At 40.8% G+C, this 16,709-nt stretch overlaps 1 protein-coding gene across 2 annotated transcripts; it reads left to right on the top strand.

The window, feature by feature from the left end:
* Window positions 1-3,200: 3,200 nt before the first annotated feature.
* On the top strand, window positions 3,201-14,054 carry SUMO1 (small ubiquitin like modifier 1). 2 transcript variants are annotated; one of them, XM_053981912.1, is made up of 5 exons: window positions 3,201-3,311; window positions 8,909-8,983; window positions 10,192-10,269; window positions 11,899-11,970; window positions 12,823-14,054. In XM_053981912.1, exons 1-5 carry the CDS (start codon window positions 3,249-3,251, stop codon window positions 12,889-12,891), a joined length of 357 nt encoding a protein of 118 aa, XP_053837887.1. In that variant the 5' UTR covers window positions 3,201-3,248; the 3' UTR covers window positions 12,892-14,054. The 2 variants fall into 2 exon arrangements, with proteins under 2 accessions (XP_053837887.1, XP_053837888.1); XM_053981913.1 differs by lacking the exon at window positions 3,201-3,311 and adding an exon at window positions 3,619-3,847 and having other exon boundaries at window positions 12,823-13,693.
* Window positions 14,055-16,709: the final 2,655 nt, after the last annotated feature.

Here is a 16,709-nt window from a genome sequence, read left to right as displayed (position 1 = left end):
CCGCGCCCGCGAGCCCGCCGGTGGCCGCGGGTTCGAATCTCCTGACGCACAAACACGCGGGAGCTCGGGAGCCGCCGGTGTGCCCCTGTGGCACCTCACCCGAGCTGCCCTCGCAGTTGGCGGCAGGGTCGGCCACCGTAAATAGGAGGCGGGTGTGTTCCCCGGGACGCGGGTGGCCGTGCTGGAGACTTTGTTTCCCGATCGGAGCCTGAAGCAGGAGTGAGCGGGTGGTCCTCTCGGCGACCCCGAGCCGGACCGGCCGCCGTGTCGGTGTTCAGCCGGTGCTCCCGGCCCTCTGCACATGGCGGGTTGCGTTCTCTGCCCGCTCCGCTCTTGCTCCCGTGGCCTGACCTGCAGTTCATCGCACCGAAAACATTTTCTTTACGTAAACAATTGTTGACACAATGCGATTGCGTGTGTTTAAAAGCTTGGCTTCGCCAACAGACAAGCACCATATTCTGCTCATAAAAGACACGCGTTTTGAACTCTGCGTGTTTCCCCGCGCTGCTCGGGTGTCCCCGGGGCACGGGCACCTCTGTCTGGGGGAAGGCAGGGCCGGGGCGCTGGGGCGGCCATTTGTGCCGCCTCCTCCTCTGGTGCCGCCTCCTCCTCTGGTGCCGCCTCGTGCTTTGCCCTTGGCACAGCCCGGGCGTGCACAGCGCGGTGCCTGGCTGACCTACTTCTGTACCGCGGCCCTGCTGGGGAACCGAGCAGCTGCGTGCCGGTGGGAGGCAGGCAGAAAGCGCCGGTCCTTACCCTTAGAAATCCCCACTTATTTCACAGGCGGGTTATGTGTACTGAAAACAGGCAGAGATTTTCCTGCCCGCAGGAAGAGAGGCTCCAAAAAACGCTTGGGTTTTGATTTATATCAGACATTCATTGCTGCATTTTATGCAACCATCTGTATGAGTCAGCACACCTTTGTTTCCTCCATGTAAGGAGTATGCTGCAAATTCAATAGTGAGAGAAATCTGTGGACTTGAATATTTTTGAAGATTTTTTTTTTTCAAAGGAAAGACTTTGGTACTTTACATTACATAACCAATTTTCTTAAAATCCCACAACCAGTAATATTGCCAAAGAAATTAGGTTCAAGGAGGTAGAGAATTTCCAAGTTCTACCTAGTTTTAAAGTACTGTTTCTGGCCCTGCTGGCAGAGTACTATTATTATGTAAGAGCTACTCTTACTTAGCTGGTTGCCCTAGAATACTACATTCATCCTGTTGGCTAGCACTAACTCCTCTCAGGCAAGCAAATTAGCATTATTGATATTACAGATTGTTCATAGGTTAAAGTCTGCTTTTTTTAAGAAATCTTTTTCTGATGGACTGAAGAAGCTTTGCACAGACTATGTGTGGGCCAATAGCTTTGAGAAAACCTCTTACAGCTATTGGCTCCTAAACGATACAGTAGCTTTGGAGAAATCAGTCAACAGAGGTTAACTTTATTGGCTTCAGGTGATTGAGATTAAATGCAGATAGGAAAATAAGAGACATTATAAAACACCTCAGAATTCAGTGAGGTTATTAGGGTAAGTACTCTGGGCAGTGCGTGCAAATGCAAGGCTGACTTTGGGTTTTGTGGGAAGAAGCTTGTGTAAGTGTATTTGGTATTTTTAAAACAGCTTTTGTTACTTTCTCTTTAAGTGAATTCTATGTTGAATTTGAGACGTTGAAAAAGAAAAGTGGGAGCTTTACTGCTGTACGTCCACAATTTTCACAGTCTTAGTGGAGATTAACTTTGAAGATCCTGTACAAATCTAGCTTGTGCCTTGGAGAGCTGATGCATCCACAGTTGATGGAATAAGAAGGGAGTCAAGAAAGGTGGTGCGACTGTTAGTGTGTATGCTGATGAGCACGTTCTAACCCTGTATCTTTACGGCTATGTATGTGGATAGGTAACTGCACTCTGACTCATGTGAGTGTTAGCTTTTATTATGGGATTACTTGAAAAAATTGGGTTTGTGCCAGAGTCTGAGACTTTGGCCTTAGCACAGTAAAGCTCTGTTTTTAAAAACCCCTTTAAAATTTATAAAAAGCAGTAATGTTCAGGATAGAATATTTGTCATTTTCCATTTAGTTAGTATTGTGTGTTATTTTGGTGCTTTGTGTGTGTTATTAAGCTCATAATGAGCTCTTACTGCGAGCTTGGCATAGCACGAATGTATTTGGCTTTTCTGACTGCTCGGCCTTGCATAAGAAAGATCATCTTCATTCTGTAGCTCTGTATAGCATTTGTTTTGGTTCTCTTTATTTATTTTTTTCCCTCCCTTGTTAATTCTGATTTGTTTTAACAGTTGTGATTTAAACTAATTCCCATGAGTCTAGATACTGATTGTTCCACTGGCTGGTAAAAGTGCACCTCTTGATGTAGCTGTGTTTGGAGCTTGGCATTCAGTGACAAGCAGAAATGCAGGCACAGAGTGCAGCTGCTTTGGTGTTTGGTGTTATTACAGGGGAACATGGCACACAGAGCATTGAGCTGTTTGTGTTAATGAATGCTCCCTGCCCAGAGCTAATGAATGTACTCTGCCCTTTCTCAAAGGTAGCTGGTAAAGTTAAAACTCTGCTTAGTAGCATGAGGATAATAATCTCCTATTTCAATTGAGCTAATTTCTGTTGATTCATTGATTTTTACATTCATGTTATTTCATGGTTCTCATGTCTGGACTTCTTTTCTACTTGCTGGTCACTTAGATCTAAGCATATGCCCATGACAGCAGCGATGCCATGCAGGAGTTGCCCGAGCAGTTATAGGGGGATGTTAGGACTCCATGCTACAGTCCAAACAGCTTGTAGCCTAAATGTAATCTTTTAGGTAGATGTTATTTCTTGTGCAGACCTCTGAATAGCCATGCTGTGCCAATGTAAAGCAGGGTACCTGTTCTGTTTTAATGATACATCTTTGCAAATTTGTTCAAATGCAACTGCCTGTTTGCAGATTTGCCTAATACATGCAGATCACATTGCTTGCATGGTTGCAATGACTTAAAAAAAATGCACTGTGTCTAAACAGAAAAGTTAAGTTTTGTTATGACATATTATCTTAGTAACAACCTCAGCAAGATATTAGAGGTAGGCACAATGAAAATGACTTTTGCTCCAAAATCTGCTATTGTGGGAAGGGTTATGTGACTTCACAGAATTGTTAGGATTGGAAGGGATCTCTGGAGAGCATTGAGTCCAATCCCTGCCACGGCAGAGTCACCTGCAGCAGGTGACACAGGAACATGACCAGGTGGGGTTTGAATGTCTCCAGAGAGTTCCATGAGTTCCCTGAGCAGCCTGTTCCAGTGCTCTGCCACCCTCAATGTAAGTAAGTCCTTTCTCAAGCTGAGGTGGAACTTATTATCTTTTAGTTTATGGCCATTACTCTTCATTCTGTCACTGAGCACCACTGAGAAGTGTCTGGCACCATCCTCTTGGCATCCGCCTTTGAGGTATTTCTATGCATTCATGAGATCCCTTCACAGTCTCCTCCAGACTGAACAGGCCCAGCTCCCGCAGTCTCTCCTCATGAAGAGAGATGCTCCGGGCCTGTCATCATCTTTGTGGCATCCGCGGGACTCTCCCCAGCTGCTCCGGTCGCCACGGTGCCCTTAACGTTCGTCGCTTCTTTCAACGGCGATTCCCCCCCTCCTCCGCGGCCTTGGTGAGAGCCGGTGCTCCGTGCGAGGAGCGGGAGGGGCCGCAGGCGGAGCCTGGGAGGGAAGTGAGCTCAGGCGCGCCGGAAATCCCGCCCGTGCCGCGGCCCTGTGTTTGCGCTGCGGGCAGAGAAAGGAGCGGAGCGCCTGCAGCGGCCCAGCCGAGCCTGCCGCACGACACGGGGCCGAACCATGTCTGACCAGGTACGGGCAGCTGTCCCGGCCGCGGGGGGACGGCACGGTGCGCGCGGCGGCCACGGGGGCTCGGGAGGAGCTGCCTGCCCCCCCTCCCCCCCCGCCGCACTCTCCGCCGCCGCGGGGCAGCCCCGGCCCGGGGCGAGCGGGGAGTCGCGGTCGTCCGGAGGGCGCCGGGGGGAACGTTCCCCTAGGGGGGTGTGTGTCTATGGATGGATGCCGATCTCCGACCTCGGCCGGATTCGGGCCCCTCTCCCCGTGCGTTTTAATCCTTTTTCCTTCTTCCCTCGGGGTGTTTCGCGAGGAGTGCGGTCGAGCTCCAGGCAGGGATACTTGGGGGCCGGGGCGGCGTCCGGACGGAGCGAGATCGCTGCCGGGGCAGCTCCGGCCCTGGAAACCCAGGAATGCAGCGAGGGATGAGCTGTGTTGCACAACTGTTGTTTCCTTTCGTTTTCCGTTTCCCGGGTGTGTGGTAGGATGGTTTTCCCCCGGAGCGGGCTTTGTGCGGGTTGTGCTAAGCTTGCCAGGTCCTCTGTTCGCCCTAGGAATGCGAAAGCCTGTTTTTCTCCCCCTCCTTTCTCAGCTGAGGTTGCCTGTATTAAACACCCCGTCCTTTATCAAGGCTCTGTCCTGCCTTCGCTCCAAATAATATTCTCGTTATGTCCCCGTCATTTGTGTCTTCTGAGCCGGGTAGTTGAATAGTTGCTTGTACCGCAAGTTCCTGGATTGCTCGGCCTGGCATGTATGCAGTGCTTTGCCTACAACTATTGCTTTAGGCTATGTGACCTGCTAGTGGAAAGTTAAAACAGCGTTCCGGTTTTAATTTGTGTTCTGTTTTGCTTTATTTTTTATATTGTCGTCACAGGGCACTGTTTTCTATCTTTGATTTTTCCCAAAGTGTAGCCATCATGATAATGTCAGTACCTACAAATGTTTCTTGTAGTGCTGTGAAGTCAAGAATAGTACTGGTGCAAGCCAGGAAATTAAAAGTCCCCAGAGACAAAGCTCAGCTTAGTGCATACCGTGTCTGCTTTGGGGAGTAGCCTTGGTGCAGTAGGAGCGGTGAAAAGAAGCCAGCGCTGTGTGCGCTGGTGGTCTTCCTCCCCGCCCCCGACTTCCCAGCACAATGCAGCTGACAATGGTGCTGCTGCCTCTCTGTGCCTGGGAGAGGGGCAGCACAGCGATTGCTGCCTCCTAGGAGGACACATTGCCCCTGTAGCAAAATACGTGAAAGTGACTGCATTTAAAAAAAAAAGCCAAACAAACTCACCAACAATTTCTGAACTAGATTTTATAGACAGATGTTCACGCGACCTGCTCTCTAGTTGTCTGCATATGGGAACCAAGGGGTGTTTTAACAAATAAGTTTTCATTAGTTAGGTAAATCCTTCCCCAGGCAAGTTCTGCTAAAATACATGTGTGTTTTGTTTTTGAGAGTATGAAGTATGTAAAATTCCATATGTGTGATAACCTGTTGTGGCTATGTATCTTAAAGGTCTGTGAATAAGGAGCCTGCTGTTTATTTTTAATAGATAAGCAAAACACTGTTAGACGTTGTGTCATTCATTTCTGGGGGACTGTGCAACAAGAGCCAAACAGATGCTTAAGTAGAAGGATAATGTAAGGTTATGCAGCACTGTAAATCTCATTCCTCTGTTTATCAATCCTACAAGAATAACTGGATTACCTAAAATTGTGAATTGCTTAGAGTATCGTTCTTTTTGGCCCTGAAATTAAGTTAAGAGGGGGGTCATTTATCACCAGTAAAAGAAGGAGTTACTTTATTTTCAGTGGGAAATTGACTTTTATAAGTAAAAATGCTTGAAAGAAGGGCAGACTTCAAAAAAAAAAAAAACACCACATGGTTGCTTAGTGGGATCTAAGCAAAAATGAAACAAAACACAAATTGTTTTCCCCTCCCTTGAAGTGTGTTAGGCTGTTTTTGCATTATTTGAATCTAAATGTTATCTGTTCATGTACTGCTAATAAAGAATGCTATAGTTTGTGTGTATGTTTTCCACTCCTTTAAAAATGTAAGAGTTTATTTGCTTTGCTATGAAGTATGTTGTACATCTATTCCTCTAGTAATTTTGGTTTTGACGATTTTTCTTTAAAGTGCTGAGTATAGAGTTTGTTTTTTTAAGGTTAGACATTGAAGTTTGAGCCCTTCTGAAAATTGAAGGGGGAAACCTGCAATATGTTGCCTCACGATGTTTGTTTTGTGTATGTTTTGTTTTTGTTAGTTGCAATAGCAATACCAGTGTGTTTCATCCAAGAAACTTTTGTGCTTTTTAGGGTCCTTACATAAGTGTGAGACAGTGTTGGGAGCCTTACATTGTGCTCTTTAGGAAAACTGCAATGAAGCCTTTAAAACTTTAGTCATCTAATGAAAAGTTAGAAATTGGAGTGTTGTGGTATTTCTGTTCTTTTGTATGGTGGTGTTTTTTATGTCCTGTTTCATGAGGTACCCTAAAGCACCCATTCTTTTCACAGGGCAAGAAGTCTGGAGGCTTGCTTGCTAATTGCTGATCCAGGATTTTGTTAATGAATGCTAGTAGTTTTAACAACTTTGAAATCTCCTTCCTTTCTTTATTCCTAAGTGGTTTTGTGTTGCCTTAACCATTTGGTGTTGAATAGCAGTATAGTTCACTGACAAACTGCAGAGAGCATTTTCAGACTTGCTGGGTCTTGTATCCTGATGTAAAGTATTTTGCTCCTATTTTAAGCTTTGATTATTGGCACTTCTATTATTTGATTTTATATTATTTCTCTTCTCCTGAAGCTACAGCTTTCTTTCCTCTTATTTTGTGAATGAGAGGTTGTGGGCCTTTAAAGAAGCATCTTTACGGTTTGAAGACTCCAGTTCCCTCCGCTTATTGTACTGTTTGGTGCTTTCCCTATTTGTTTTTAATACTAGAGCCCTCTTTCCTTGAGGGTAGGAATCAAATATGAATTATAGTTTGATCACTCATATTGGCCAGAGGCACTGTCATAGTAGCAATGATCATTAATAATACCTTGTACAGGATGATTTGGTTTGGAAGCCTGAGTAGGTAGATGTACAATGTACATCTGCTACAATGTACAAAACTACATAACTACTACAAATACCTCTACTGCTGGGATAATACGCTGCCATGCAATTTGTAAAGTAAATTTAGACAGTGGCTGACCTGAAATGTCATGTAAAGGGACAACGTTCTTACAAATTCTTTCAGTAATAGTGAAACAGGAGCTAGTTTTGAAGCTACAGACCAGATCAGTAGAGATCTGAATCTTACTCTGATTCCTAGAAGGTAGTAAGTAATGCTGCATAAAGACATTAAAACAGCTGTTTGTGCAAGTTATCAGAACAGGTTGCAGCTTCTTGTTTTTCTTTCTGGTCAGGAGTGAATACCAGTATTTCTATTCCTGCAACTAGTCCCAGAAGCTTAGAGTCCAAATGTGTTAGGGAAGACTTTGGTGGGGAACACAGGCGATCTGACTGTGTTACCCGTGATGAATTCCTTTCATGCTTCTAAAGTGACTTGCTTGAAGTCCTGTGTATGTCAGGCTTCTTGAAAGCCTGGGTTGAGGTTTTGGATTTGAGCTTGAAGGGTGATGAATCAGTCCCTGCAGTTTAGGTTGTGCCTGGATGGGTATTAAAAAAAATAAAAGGTATTCAAACCAGGTGGAGTCTCTGGCTCATACTTCTTTTCATTGTAGAAACTGAATTGATCTGGGTTGAGGCAATGAGTCAAACTGATAGAAAGAACACTTCCTCTCTTTCTTTACTCCAGATTGAGACTGGTACAGATGGGAAGGATGTTTGCTGACTTGCCCTGTGACTTTCCCTGATCTTTTAATGTTCAAAGAAGTTGTGTGTGTTTAACTTCTTTAGGGAGCATGGGGGAAAAACTTTAAAATGTTTTAATCTGGAGATAGAGACCTATTTGGATGGACTTAGTAGAGAAGGTTAGTATTTTGTGTGTTTTTGGCACTCGATCCTAAATTTCAAGGCCAATCATACAGAGGATATTTCTGTACATTTAGCAAAAAGTCCCTTTGGGATGGGAGCCTATGGTAGGCACCTGTACATATTTTGTTTATTTTTGTCTACAATGTTAAGAAGTAAAATATAAAAGGATGATTTCAAACATGATCAGCAGGGTACCTGTGATTATGACTACTTGGGAACAATTCTTCATTGAGCACCATCTAGACCTGATGTCTGTGTAAAATCCCTTTGTCCTGCAGTGGAACATAGCTAAAGGCCTGATGCAGGATATGTAGTGACAGGCAAGGAATGGGGTTAATAGTACCTGATTTCTCACTTGTTTCATCTGTCAACTGGTAACATAAAAACTCTGATGTCCTTAATTAATGTCTTACAGTGTATAACACTTAAACCCTTTTGATGAGCTTTAGTGCTCAAGCTCTGGAATCAAACTTGTCTGTACAGTTAATTCTTACCCTGGAAAGATATCAAAACACTATAGTGCTTGGAACTGCACCTTTTTAAACTTTGAAGTATTGTGGTCTTAAAACAAACGTGTTAGAAGGAAGCTCTTTTGTTGTCATAGAAAAGAAGCTAGCTGACCAGCCTTTTGAAAATAAGGGCTACCTTTGATGCAGTGGGTTGAAAAATGTTTGCATGGTTCATTCTCTTTAAGTTGATAGGGTGTCACAAGTACTTTCTGTTTACTCTCCTCACAATGTTCCTTTTTTCTATCAAACATCTGAGCCTCTTAGTAAGCTTCTTGTGGGTTTTTGCTGTTTGTTTGTTGTCTAGGAGTTAGAGGTATAAAATCATACTTCTTATTTTTGTATGCCATCTATTTCCAAATGGTTCTTCGCTCATTTCTTATGTTTTTTTATGGTGTTTCTTTTCTCTCATTAATTAAAACTTCTCACAGGTAGACAGACAGCCTTTCATAATACTATGTTGCTGTTATTTTTGTGCACACACACACAGAAAGAAGACACCTTGAGTAGTCTGATTTAGTGCAATAAAGAGGATGACAGCTGCCATACTGTCCAGTGAAAATAATGAAGTGTTTAACTGATCAGGTTTTTTTGTTTTTCTTGCAGGAAGCAAAACCTTCAGCTGAGGACTTAGGAGATAAGAAAGAAGGGGAGTACATTAAACTCAAAGTCATTGGGCAGGTGAGTTTTTTACATAATTGCTTGTTGACATTTGATGTAGGTGTGACTTCTTGTATGGTAGAAATGATCAAATACAAGTTGATACTTTCAGTTCTTCAGTGTGGATCCTCCTCTGCCATAAACTACTTCCAGTTGCCAGAAATGTGTATTAGTATACTCTGGTATGCTTTTTTTGATGCATTAAGGGATGAATTTATCCAAGGGTATGAATGAAATAAGGTGGCAAACTTGATAAATTCAGGCCCTTAAAGTTTGTGTAGTACCCTAGGCATGAGGTCAGCTTTATTTTTCAGGGATAGGAAAAGGATTGTTGGCCGCCCTGTTAGTAGATGTAGCAACCAGATGAATGGTGGATTAGAAGTCTGTATTCCGGCTGTGTTGGGATGTGAATGTTGAAAATGTTGGAATCTGTGCAAAGAACCCCTAGCTCAGAGGACAACTAGAATTGTTTGTTGGAGTTGTATTGTTTGCTTCAGTTGGGTGGAAATAGATGACTTTCAGGTAGGGCTAACAGAAACTACCTTACCTCTTGCTGGCCTAATCAGCAGTTACAAGAACACATTGAAAAGCTGGAAGTGGCCCACATGCCTTTTGCACAGAACCTCTTGCAATCTGTTTTATCTGTAGCCATTTCGACAGTTGCAGCTACTTGCATCTTATGGCTAGTGGGAAGGACTACAGAATAATAAGACCTGAGATTTCTCCTTAGGTTAGACTTGTGTTGCCAAGTCTGCCTGTATCCTAACTTCTAGATAATTAGTCTTAATTGAACGAGGTTTCGTATATATTTTGAAGTGCAAGCTTTAACTTGTTTCTTTAGAATCTTAGAACAGAAATCCCCTGCATATGTATGTTTGTATTTCATAAGTATATCATCTGGGTAAAGATGGCAGCACAGACTGAACCATGTATGGGTTTTAGTAATTTTAAATCCAAAACCTCCATGTTGAGCCTAAGGCTATACGATGCCATCTGTTTTTTTAAAAAGAGCTTCCTGTAGAAGTACATAGTGAATGTAGTGACTGATAAATCATCCTGGAGGTTCACGTTATGATGCACCAGGGTATGCATGGCAATAGTTAAATCACATTCCATGTTTCATGTAAGTTTTATATAGAAGTTTTTTCTTAATGAAATGTTTAAAAATAAAATAGATAAAGTTATCAGTTACTACAAGGAGAGTAATTTTTTTTCTTTTCTGTCCTTAGGACAGCAGTGAAATTCACTTCAAGGTGAAAATGACAACACATCTCAAGAAACTCAAAGAATCATACTGTCAAAGACAGGTTTGTGAAACAATAAGATTCTTTAAAAAGAAAATAAAAACCCAAACCACTTTTCTCACTGTGCTTTCAAATAAAGACTTTTGAGGTATCTGATGGTACAAACATAATAGATCTCCTTGTTTCTTTCAACAAGTAAAAAGTATTCCTATGTAAGACAATTGTGAAGTTATACCCTAAGTTAAAGAAATCTGCAATATTAATTGTGTATGTAGGTAAATAGTAACAATTGTTACAGAACAAAAACATATCTTCACTTCCTGATTCTGTGGCAGATATTGTGGATTCACAGCTGCTATTTCCAGAAGCCCTGGCCTAGTTTGCCCTCAGCTTTGGGGATAGATGCCTTGTGTGGCCTTTTCTTGGATAAGTGTGTTGGAGTTCACTTCAGGAGATATAATCATAAGTAATAATACTTTGGGGTTTTTTTCCTAATACTTTGAGACAAGTTAAACTTGTCATTGAAGTGTTCTTTCACAAAATGTGTTATTTTTTGCTGTCTTTCTGGAGTAGGAGGAAAGAAAAGATCAAACACCAGATACATTTGTAGCCAAATCCAAACGGTTAAAATTATGATTCATTTTAAAAACCTGAAATTATAAAAAATCATCTTGGAAGTAATTCATGCAGCATACTTACTGACTAATGAAGATACATGTGTGGAATTCTTTCTTAAAGAAATAATTGTTTGAATGAGCACATCTGTATCTCCTGAGCTGAATTCCAGAGGGTCTGTGACTTCCTTTGCAGCAGTCAATACAGTTTTTGGTGTCAAGTAGCCTTTCTCTGGTAAAGGGACTACGAATATTTCTTCCACATTGGCCAGAGGGATTGTTGAAACAGTGTGAAGATCTGTCCTTACCTGAGAAAATTTTCTGCCTAGTTATTTGCAAGCAGTATTTGAGAGCTAAGTGTCATATTCCACATGAGTTTGTTTTGCTCATAACTTGCAAGAGGAGGAAAAGATGAGGTGTTTGCCTTATCTATTGATGTGAAGTATGACGTTCTGCCAGAACATGGGCACATTGTGCAACAGACATACTTTAACTTAACTCTGTTTACCTTTGGGATGTTTGTTTCACCTTGTTTGAATGCTGTTCGTTTTTCTTCCCCTCAGCTCTGCTCTTTCTTGTTCCCAGTGCTGAGCATTTGCAGAATTGATAATGGTAAAGGTTGTGATTCCTTCCTGTAGCCATAGAAGATTGGGAAAGCAAGGGTAGGAGTCCATGAAGTAAACATCATGTTTCTCCTGTTGTCTTAGGATCCTTAAATAAGGCTGATACGCTGTTCAGAAAAATACTTGTGTAAATATATCTTGGGAGAGAGGGTATAGTCAGTACTTAATTCATAAATACAGACAAGTTAAAAAAGCTAAGGAAACTTCCAAGTTGTTGAGCTACAACTCCAGTGAGACTCTGGAACAAACATGCATTTTGGCACTATCATACTTTTTGAGTCACTTCTTGGTAATCTACTTGAATGCAACAGAATATCTGAGCTCCCTGTGTAACAGGAACTAACACTCTTTTATACTTTTATCTGTTGTTTTTATTTAAAATGTTTTTTTTCTTGTAAACCCATACAAGATTCAGTAAGTTGGGTTTTCTCTTACACATATGTTTCTTTTCTTAGGGTGTTCCAATGAATTCACTCAGGTTTCTCTTCGAGGGTCAGAGAATTACTGATAATCATACCCCCAAGGAGGTAAGTTTCTTCCTAGAAATATAGTTTGACTATATTTCTTTAACTAACATCTTTTAGTAAGGTTAGATAGGCAGCTTGGAAAGAGCCTGCTTTGACCTCCATGTGTAATGCCTCAGAAAGGAGGGTGTAGTCACTGCTTACTAGAGGGGGGAAAAACACGAAGGGAATCTTCTCATTGTTGAGCTTGAGCTTCAGTATGGCTTTGGAATAAATATGTATTTAGTTCACATTTAGTTGATCAAAGTGTAAACAAACAGAAAACAGTTACTTCTGTCCAGTGACTTCCACCAATTGTTACGAAAAAGCAGGAAGAAACTCATAATAATGACCTTCTGGAAATATCAAACAAACTTGTTGACTGTGAAATTGAACAAGTTGCTCTCTCTGAGGGAATAGTTGTAAACAGGCTTTGAGTTGCAAAGTGTAGGTGTTAAGCTGCACTGTGAGCTAGTAGCGCACTACAGTAGATGTAATTCATATGGCACTACAGCTGATGCATTCACTATGATGTTGCTGATGTCCTTGTTCCCCCTAAAGAAGGGGTTTAGAGAAGGGTAAAGCCAGCACCTTCTAGGCTGATGTGAACTGCTCCATAAGTGGGTCTTTGCTGTAAGGCTTTTGTTTTGACTCAAATACCTAAGTCTGAAGAAAAATGGCTAAAAATTGTGAATATTGTCTAGTGAGATGGAGACTGAAACTTTCTTCACCCTTTTGATGAATTATGATGGGACAGGAACAAAGCATTGTATAATTTGTCTAGGACCTACTCTGATTTCGTTACACTAGATCTATACAATTATTAATAAATTACTAATAACAATTATTTGCTGTTTTTTTTCTCTGTTCTCACAGCTGGGGATGGAGGAGGAAGATGTGATTGAAGTTTATCAGGAACAGACGGGGGGTCACTCAACAGTTTAGATCCTTCTGATTTTCTTCCCCCTTAATCCTTTTTTATTTTTAAATAATAGTTCTTTTGTAATGTGGTGTTCAACACTGAAACTGGCACCCCATCTCTGGGAGTTTACTTTCAAGCGTCTGGTATTTTGAATTCTCGTGCTCATTATACACTATTGTTTCTGTTTTCATTGTGCTGAACTTCTGTGATCCAGCTGCAACCTTGCTCCCCTCTTCCCTTCTGCCCCCCCCCTTTAGGAATACATGTACTCACATGCATTTGTATGTTCACTGGGTTCGTGCATTTCAGGCACGAAGGCTGTAAGATCTGCCAGGTGGGCGAGTGTTCTTAATGACTTCCATATCTGCCCTGAAGTTTTGATGTGTGACTGTCTCACTCCTGGACTATAACTTTCAGTGCGAGATGAAGTTTTTCAGAGAACTAAACTGTGGAGAAGTTGTGTATCCATAACTCAGAGCTATTTTGCTTAAATTATGCTGACGGCCCAATGAAGAAGATCGCCGAGTTGGAAATGGAAAAGCTAGAACTGTTGTCATCTGTTCCTTGCTCCAGAGATGGCTTTGCTGAAGACATGAAATTGAAAACCCTAATGATTTTTAAATATTACCAGAAGAGCCCAGAAGCATTTTAACCTCATATAGCAATTAGTACGCGCAGGTATCCATGCAAGAATGTTCACAGCAGCCAACTGGTGTTACTTTGACACGCTTGTTTGTACCTATTGGCCTGGGACGTGGGTTTTGAATGGACATTGTCTGTACCAGCTTCATTTAAAATAAACAAGAAAACCAATTTTATAAACAACTTGCATTTTCTTTTCAAATGTTTGGAAATTAGCAAAACCATTAGAAGTTATAATTAGGGTATGCTTTTCCAATGACTATAAGTTGAAGCCAGAAAAAAATTGTGCTCTGTAAATATACCTCATAAATTTTTTTTTTCCTACTTGCCCTCATAAAATACTTGATCTGCTTGTTTTGCAGGTGACTCTTAGAGACTACTAGCTGTTTCTTTTCTTGGAAGAGACTATTCGCATACAGTTACATAAATCTTCACTTCATACACAGAATTTAAACTGAAAATGCAACTTAGAAGTAAATAAAGATGGCTTTTAATGTCTACATTTCATATTATATGGTACCATTAAATAATCTATGTTGGATGACATGGAAGTGTCATGACAGTTCATTTGGCATCATTATCAGGGTCTATATGTTCCAGCTACCTGCGGGTGATAAATGGTCAGTTTGAGAACTTGTTACTGGATATGAAAGCTGAGGTGTGAGATTATGGGCAGAGTAGTGTGAAGAGAAGATTTCACTATTCTCCCTGCTTCACCTCTTTTGCAGATGAATAGGACTTGTTTGGTAAATCAAGTTCTGTATAAATGCCAGCTTCAATTAAAGACACATGCTGGCATACTTGGAAAAAATAGCAGGTTTTAAGTATTTCTTAATGGCATTTGCTGTAAAGTTAGACGTGAATTTTCGTTCATGCTTGTGGTTGTCCTGTTCCTGATTTAGTAATACTTTTGTATGCATAGTTGCACTAAGCAATTTTTTAAAGATTAAAATTTTTGTTTACAAAATGTCAGAATATGAGGTTTTCTTAAAAGTATTTTATGTAATTCAGTTCTTAAGGAAAGAGGGATTGCTATGATGATGTAGAACAACACGGCTGCTCTGCATTAACCTCCAATTACTTTTTAAAAATACCAAATACATTTGCTTCAGAATACCAGAAATAAAACAACCTTGTAACTATTACCAGATAATATTTTAAATTAAAATTTGTATAATACTCTTTTTTGTAGGCAAGTTCCTATTATCTCTTTTCTGCAAACTTGGAACTGAGGTGCAGCTACTGGGGTTACTGTTGAAACTGAAAGCAGAGCTGAGAACTGAATCCACATCCCTGGGGTTTGATGCTAGTACTCCAGTGGCTGCCCTGACTATCTTTGCTTCTATCTGTTCACTTTCCTCTTCCAAATCTGTTTTTATATGTTCATTTATATCAGCTTTCTAGCTGAAGCACTGCATTTGGTTCTCTTGAGACTGTGGAGGAGGGTTTTCTGCAAAATGCAGCTTCAGTAGGATAAAGCTCAAGGCGAAGATTGCTTTTTGTTCTGTAACCTTGTCCTAAAATACATCTCTTTATAGAGTGGATGTGGAACCAGTGACAGACTGATTTGACCTCTTTCTCAGACTGGTTGTGAAGCCTCAAAGAGCCTCAACAGAGCTGCTGGTCTAAAGTCATGTCTTTGCTGATAGAACTTGATAGAACAGTAATGAGGGGAAAACTGTCCCCTGCCTGGAAGATTAATATTGAGAGCTCTATGCAAATTGAGAAGATACATGTGCTACAGATCCACTAGTACCTTTTTAAAGAAGTTAATTCTTGGGAATTACAGGTTGAAATAAAACCTGAATTTTAAAGTAAAACCAACCTGAATTTTGAAGTCAATAAGCTAGACTTTTTTTTTCCTTTTTTTTTTTTTTCATTTTGAAAGAGCTCATCCCTTTCAAAAAATTTCTTTTTAAAAACATGGTCTAGAGTGGAAGTTTTAAAGCACTTACAGTTTCAAAAGCTGTCACTGGAAAAAGGGTGGATTTCATATGTTGGAGAAAACCAGAAAATCTCTCTCAATTTTTCTGTCTTTCCTTGTCTATTAGGAAAAGGTTGGGTTTAACTGCTTTTAAAAAGTGTTGGGAGATTAAAACCATCTTCACTGAGTCAGTTAATGGAATAGAAGGTGGAAGCTAATACTTTGTTTTGAATTGTGACAATATATTTAATATTCACTATAGTGATGTATAAAAGCTTTATTGAAAGGCACTTTGCAAAACCATCGGTCTTAACAGCTTTTCTCAAAGCTGCTGTGCCTAGAGGATATTCTCTTAAGAATAAACATGTCTGCATGATCACCAGCTTGATAAAATTAGGATGTTTTTAAGTTAAATGCATAAATGTTGGCAGGATTTAGACTTCAGTTAATGTTAGATAACGCTAAAACATAAATCTGCCATGAATTTTGACTAGCCATGTATTGTTTTAGAAATGCTACAGTTGCTTACTGATTTTTAGCTTTTCCTAATTTAAATGGAAATTATTTAAGAATACAGTATTAAAATATTTGTGTTGACCTGTGCTGTGCATCTCCCGTGTGCACGCTTGAATTATTGCTGTTCAGATAAATTTTCTTAAATGAGAAAATCAACCTCTGAAGCACTTTACAGAGACCAGTAGGAATTTTGCTGGATGTTTAGACTGGTTTTGGTTTGCTTTTAGAACCGTGATATGAATTGAATCTACCAAAAATAACAGAGAAGAAAAAACAAAAAAAACCAAACAATTAATAAGGAACATAAGAACTTACCTTGCTACAGTTTCTCTGTAGTCTTTTTATTGCTGAATCTGAAATCTAGCTGCTTCTTACAGTACCATGTTTATTGTGACTTTATTGCAACTGTTTTGGAGGATTCCTCCTGAAGTCAGCACTGAGGTCTTCATACCTTTTTGTAACCTGGTGATTTCATTGTTTTATCTCTTAACGCAAAATGGACCAAAGAATCTATTTGGCACCCCAGGAGGTCTGTCTGGATTCATTTCTTCTGGCTGAACAAACATGAATGCTTTTACTTCCTATTGTTGGGATGTCAACACAGACCAGCGCTGCAGTCTAGGAAAATAAATATGTGAATGAGTAGCACCGGTACCAAAAGGTTTCTCTTGAGCCAGACTGGATCCTTGAATTTGAGTGCAGCTGAAAGAACTCACTGCAGCGACCCATTCCTAGCACCAGGCATTTACTTACTGCTTT

The sequence above is a fragment of the Vidua macroura genome, chromosome 7 (assembly GCF_024509145.1).
Source record: "Vidua macroura isolate BioBank_ID:100142 chromosome 7, ASM2450914v1, whole genome shotgun sequence".
NCBI lineage: Eukaryota > Metazoa > Chordata > Aves > Passeriformes > Viduidae > Vidua > Vidua macroura.
This window is presented reverse-complemented; position numbering and strand designations above follow the sequence as displayed.

Excerpts from the sequence above, each read along its gene's own strand:
- SUMO1 (XM_053981912.1), top strand. The coding sequence starts at position 3,249 with ATGTCTCCAGAGAGTTCCATGAGTTCCCTGAGCAGCCTGTTCCAGTGC. Across the intron at positions 8,984-10,191 it reads AACTCAAAGTCATTGGGCAG|GACAGCAGTGAAATTCACTT; the intron begins GTGAGTTTTTTA and ends TTCTGTCCTTAG. Across the intron at positions 10,270-11,898 it reads AATCATACTGTCAAAGACAG|GGTGTTCCAATGAATTCACT; the intron begins GTTTGTGAAACA and ends TTCTTTTCTTAG.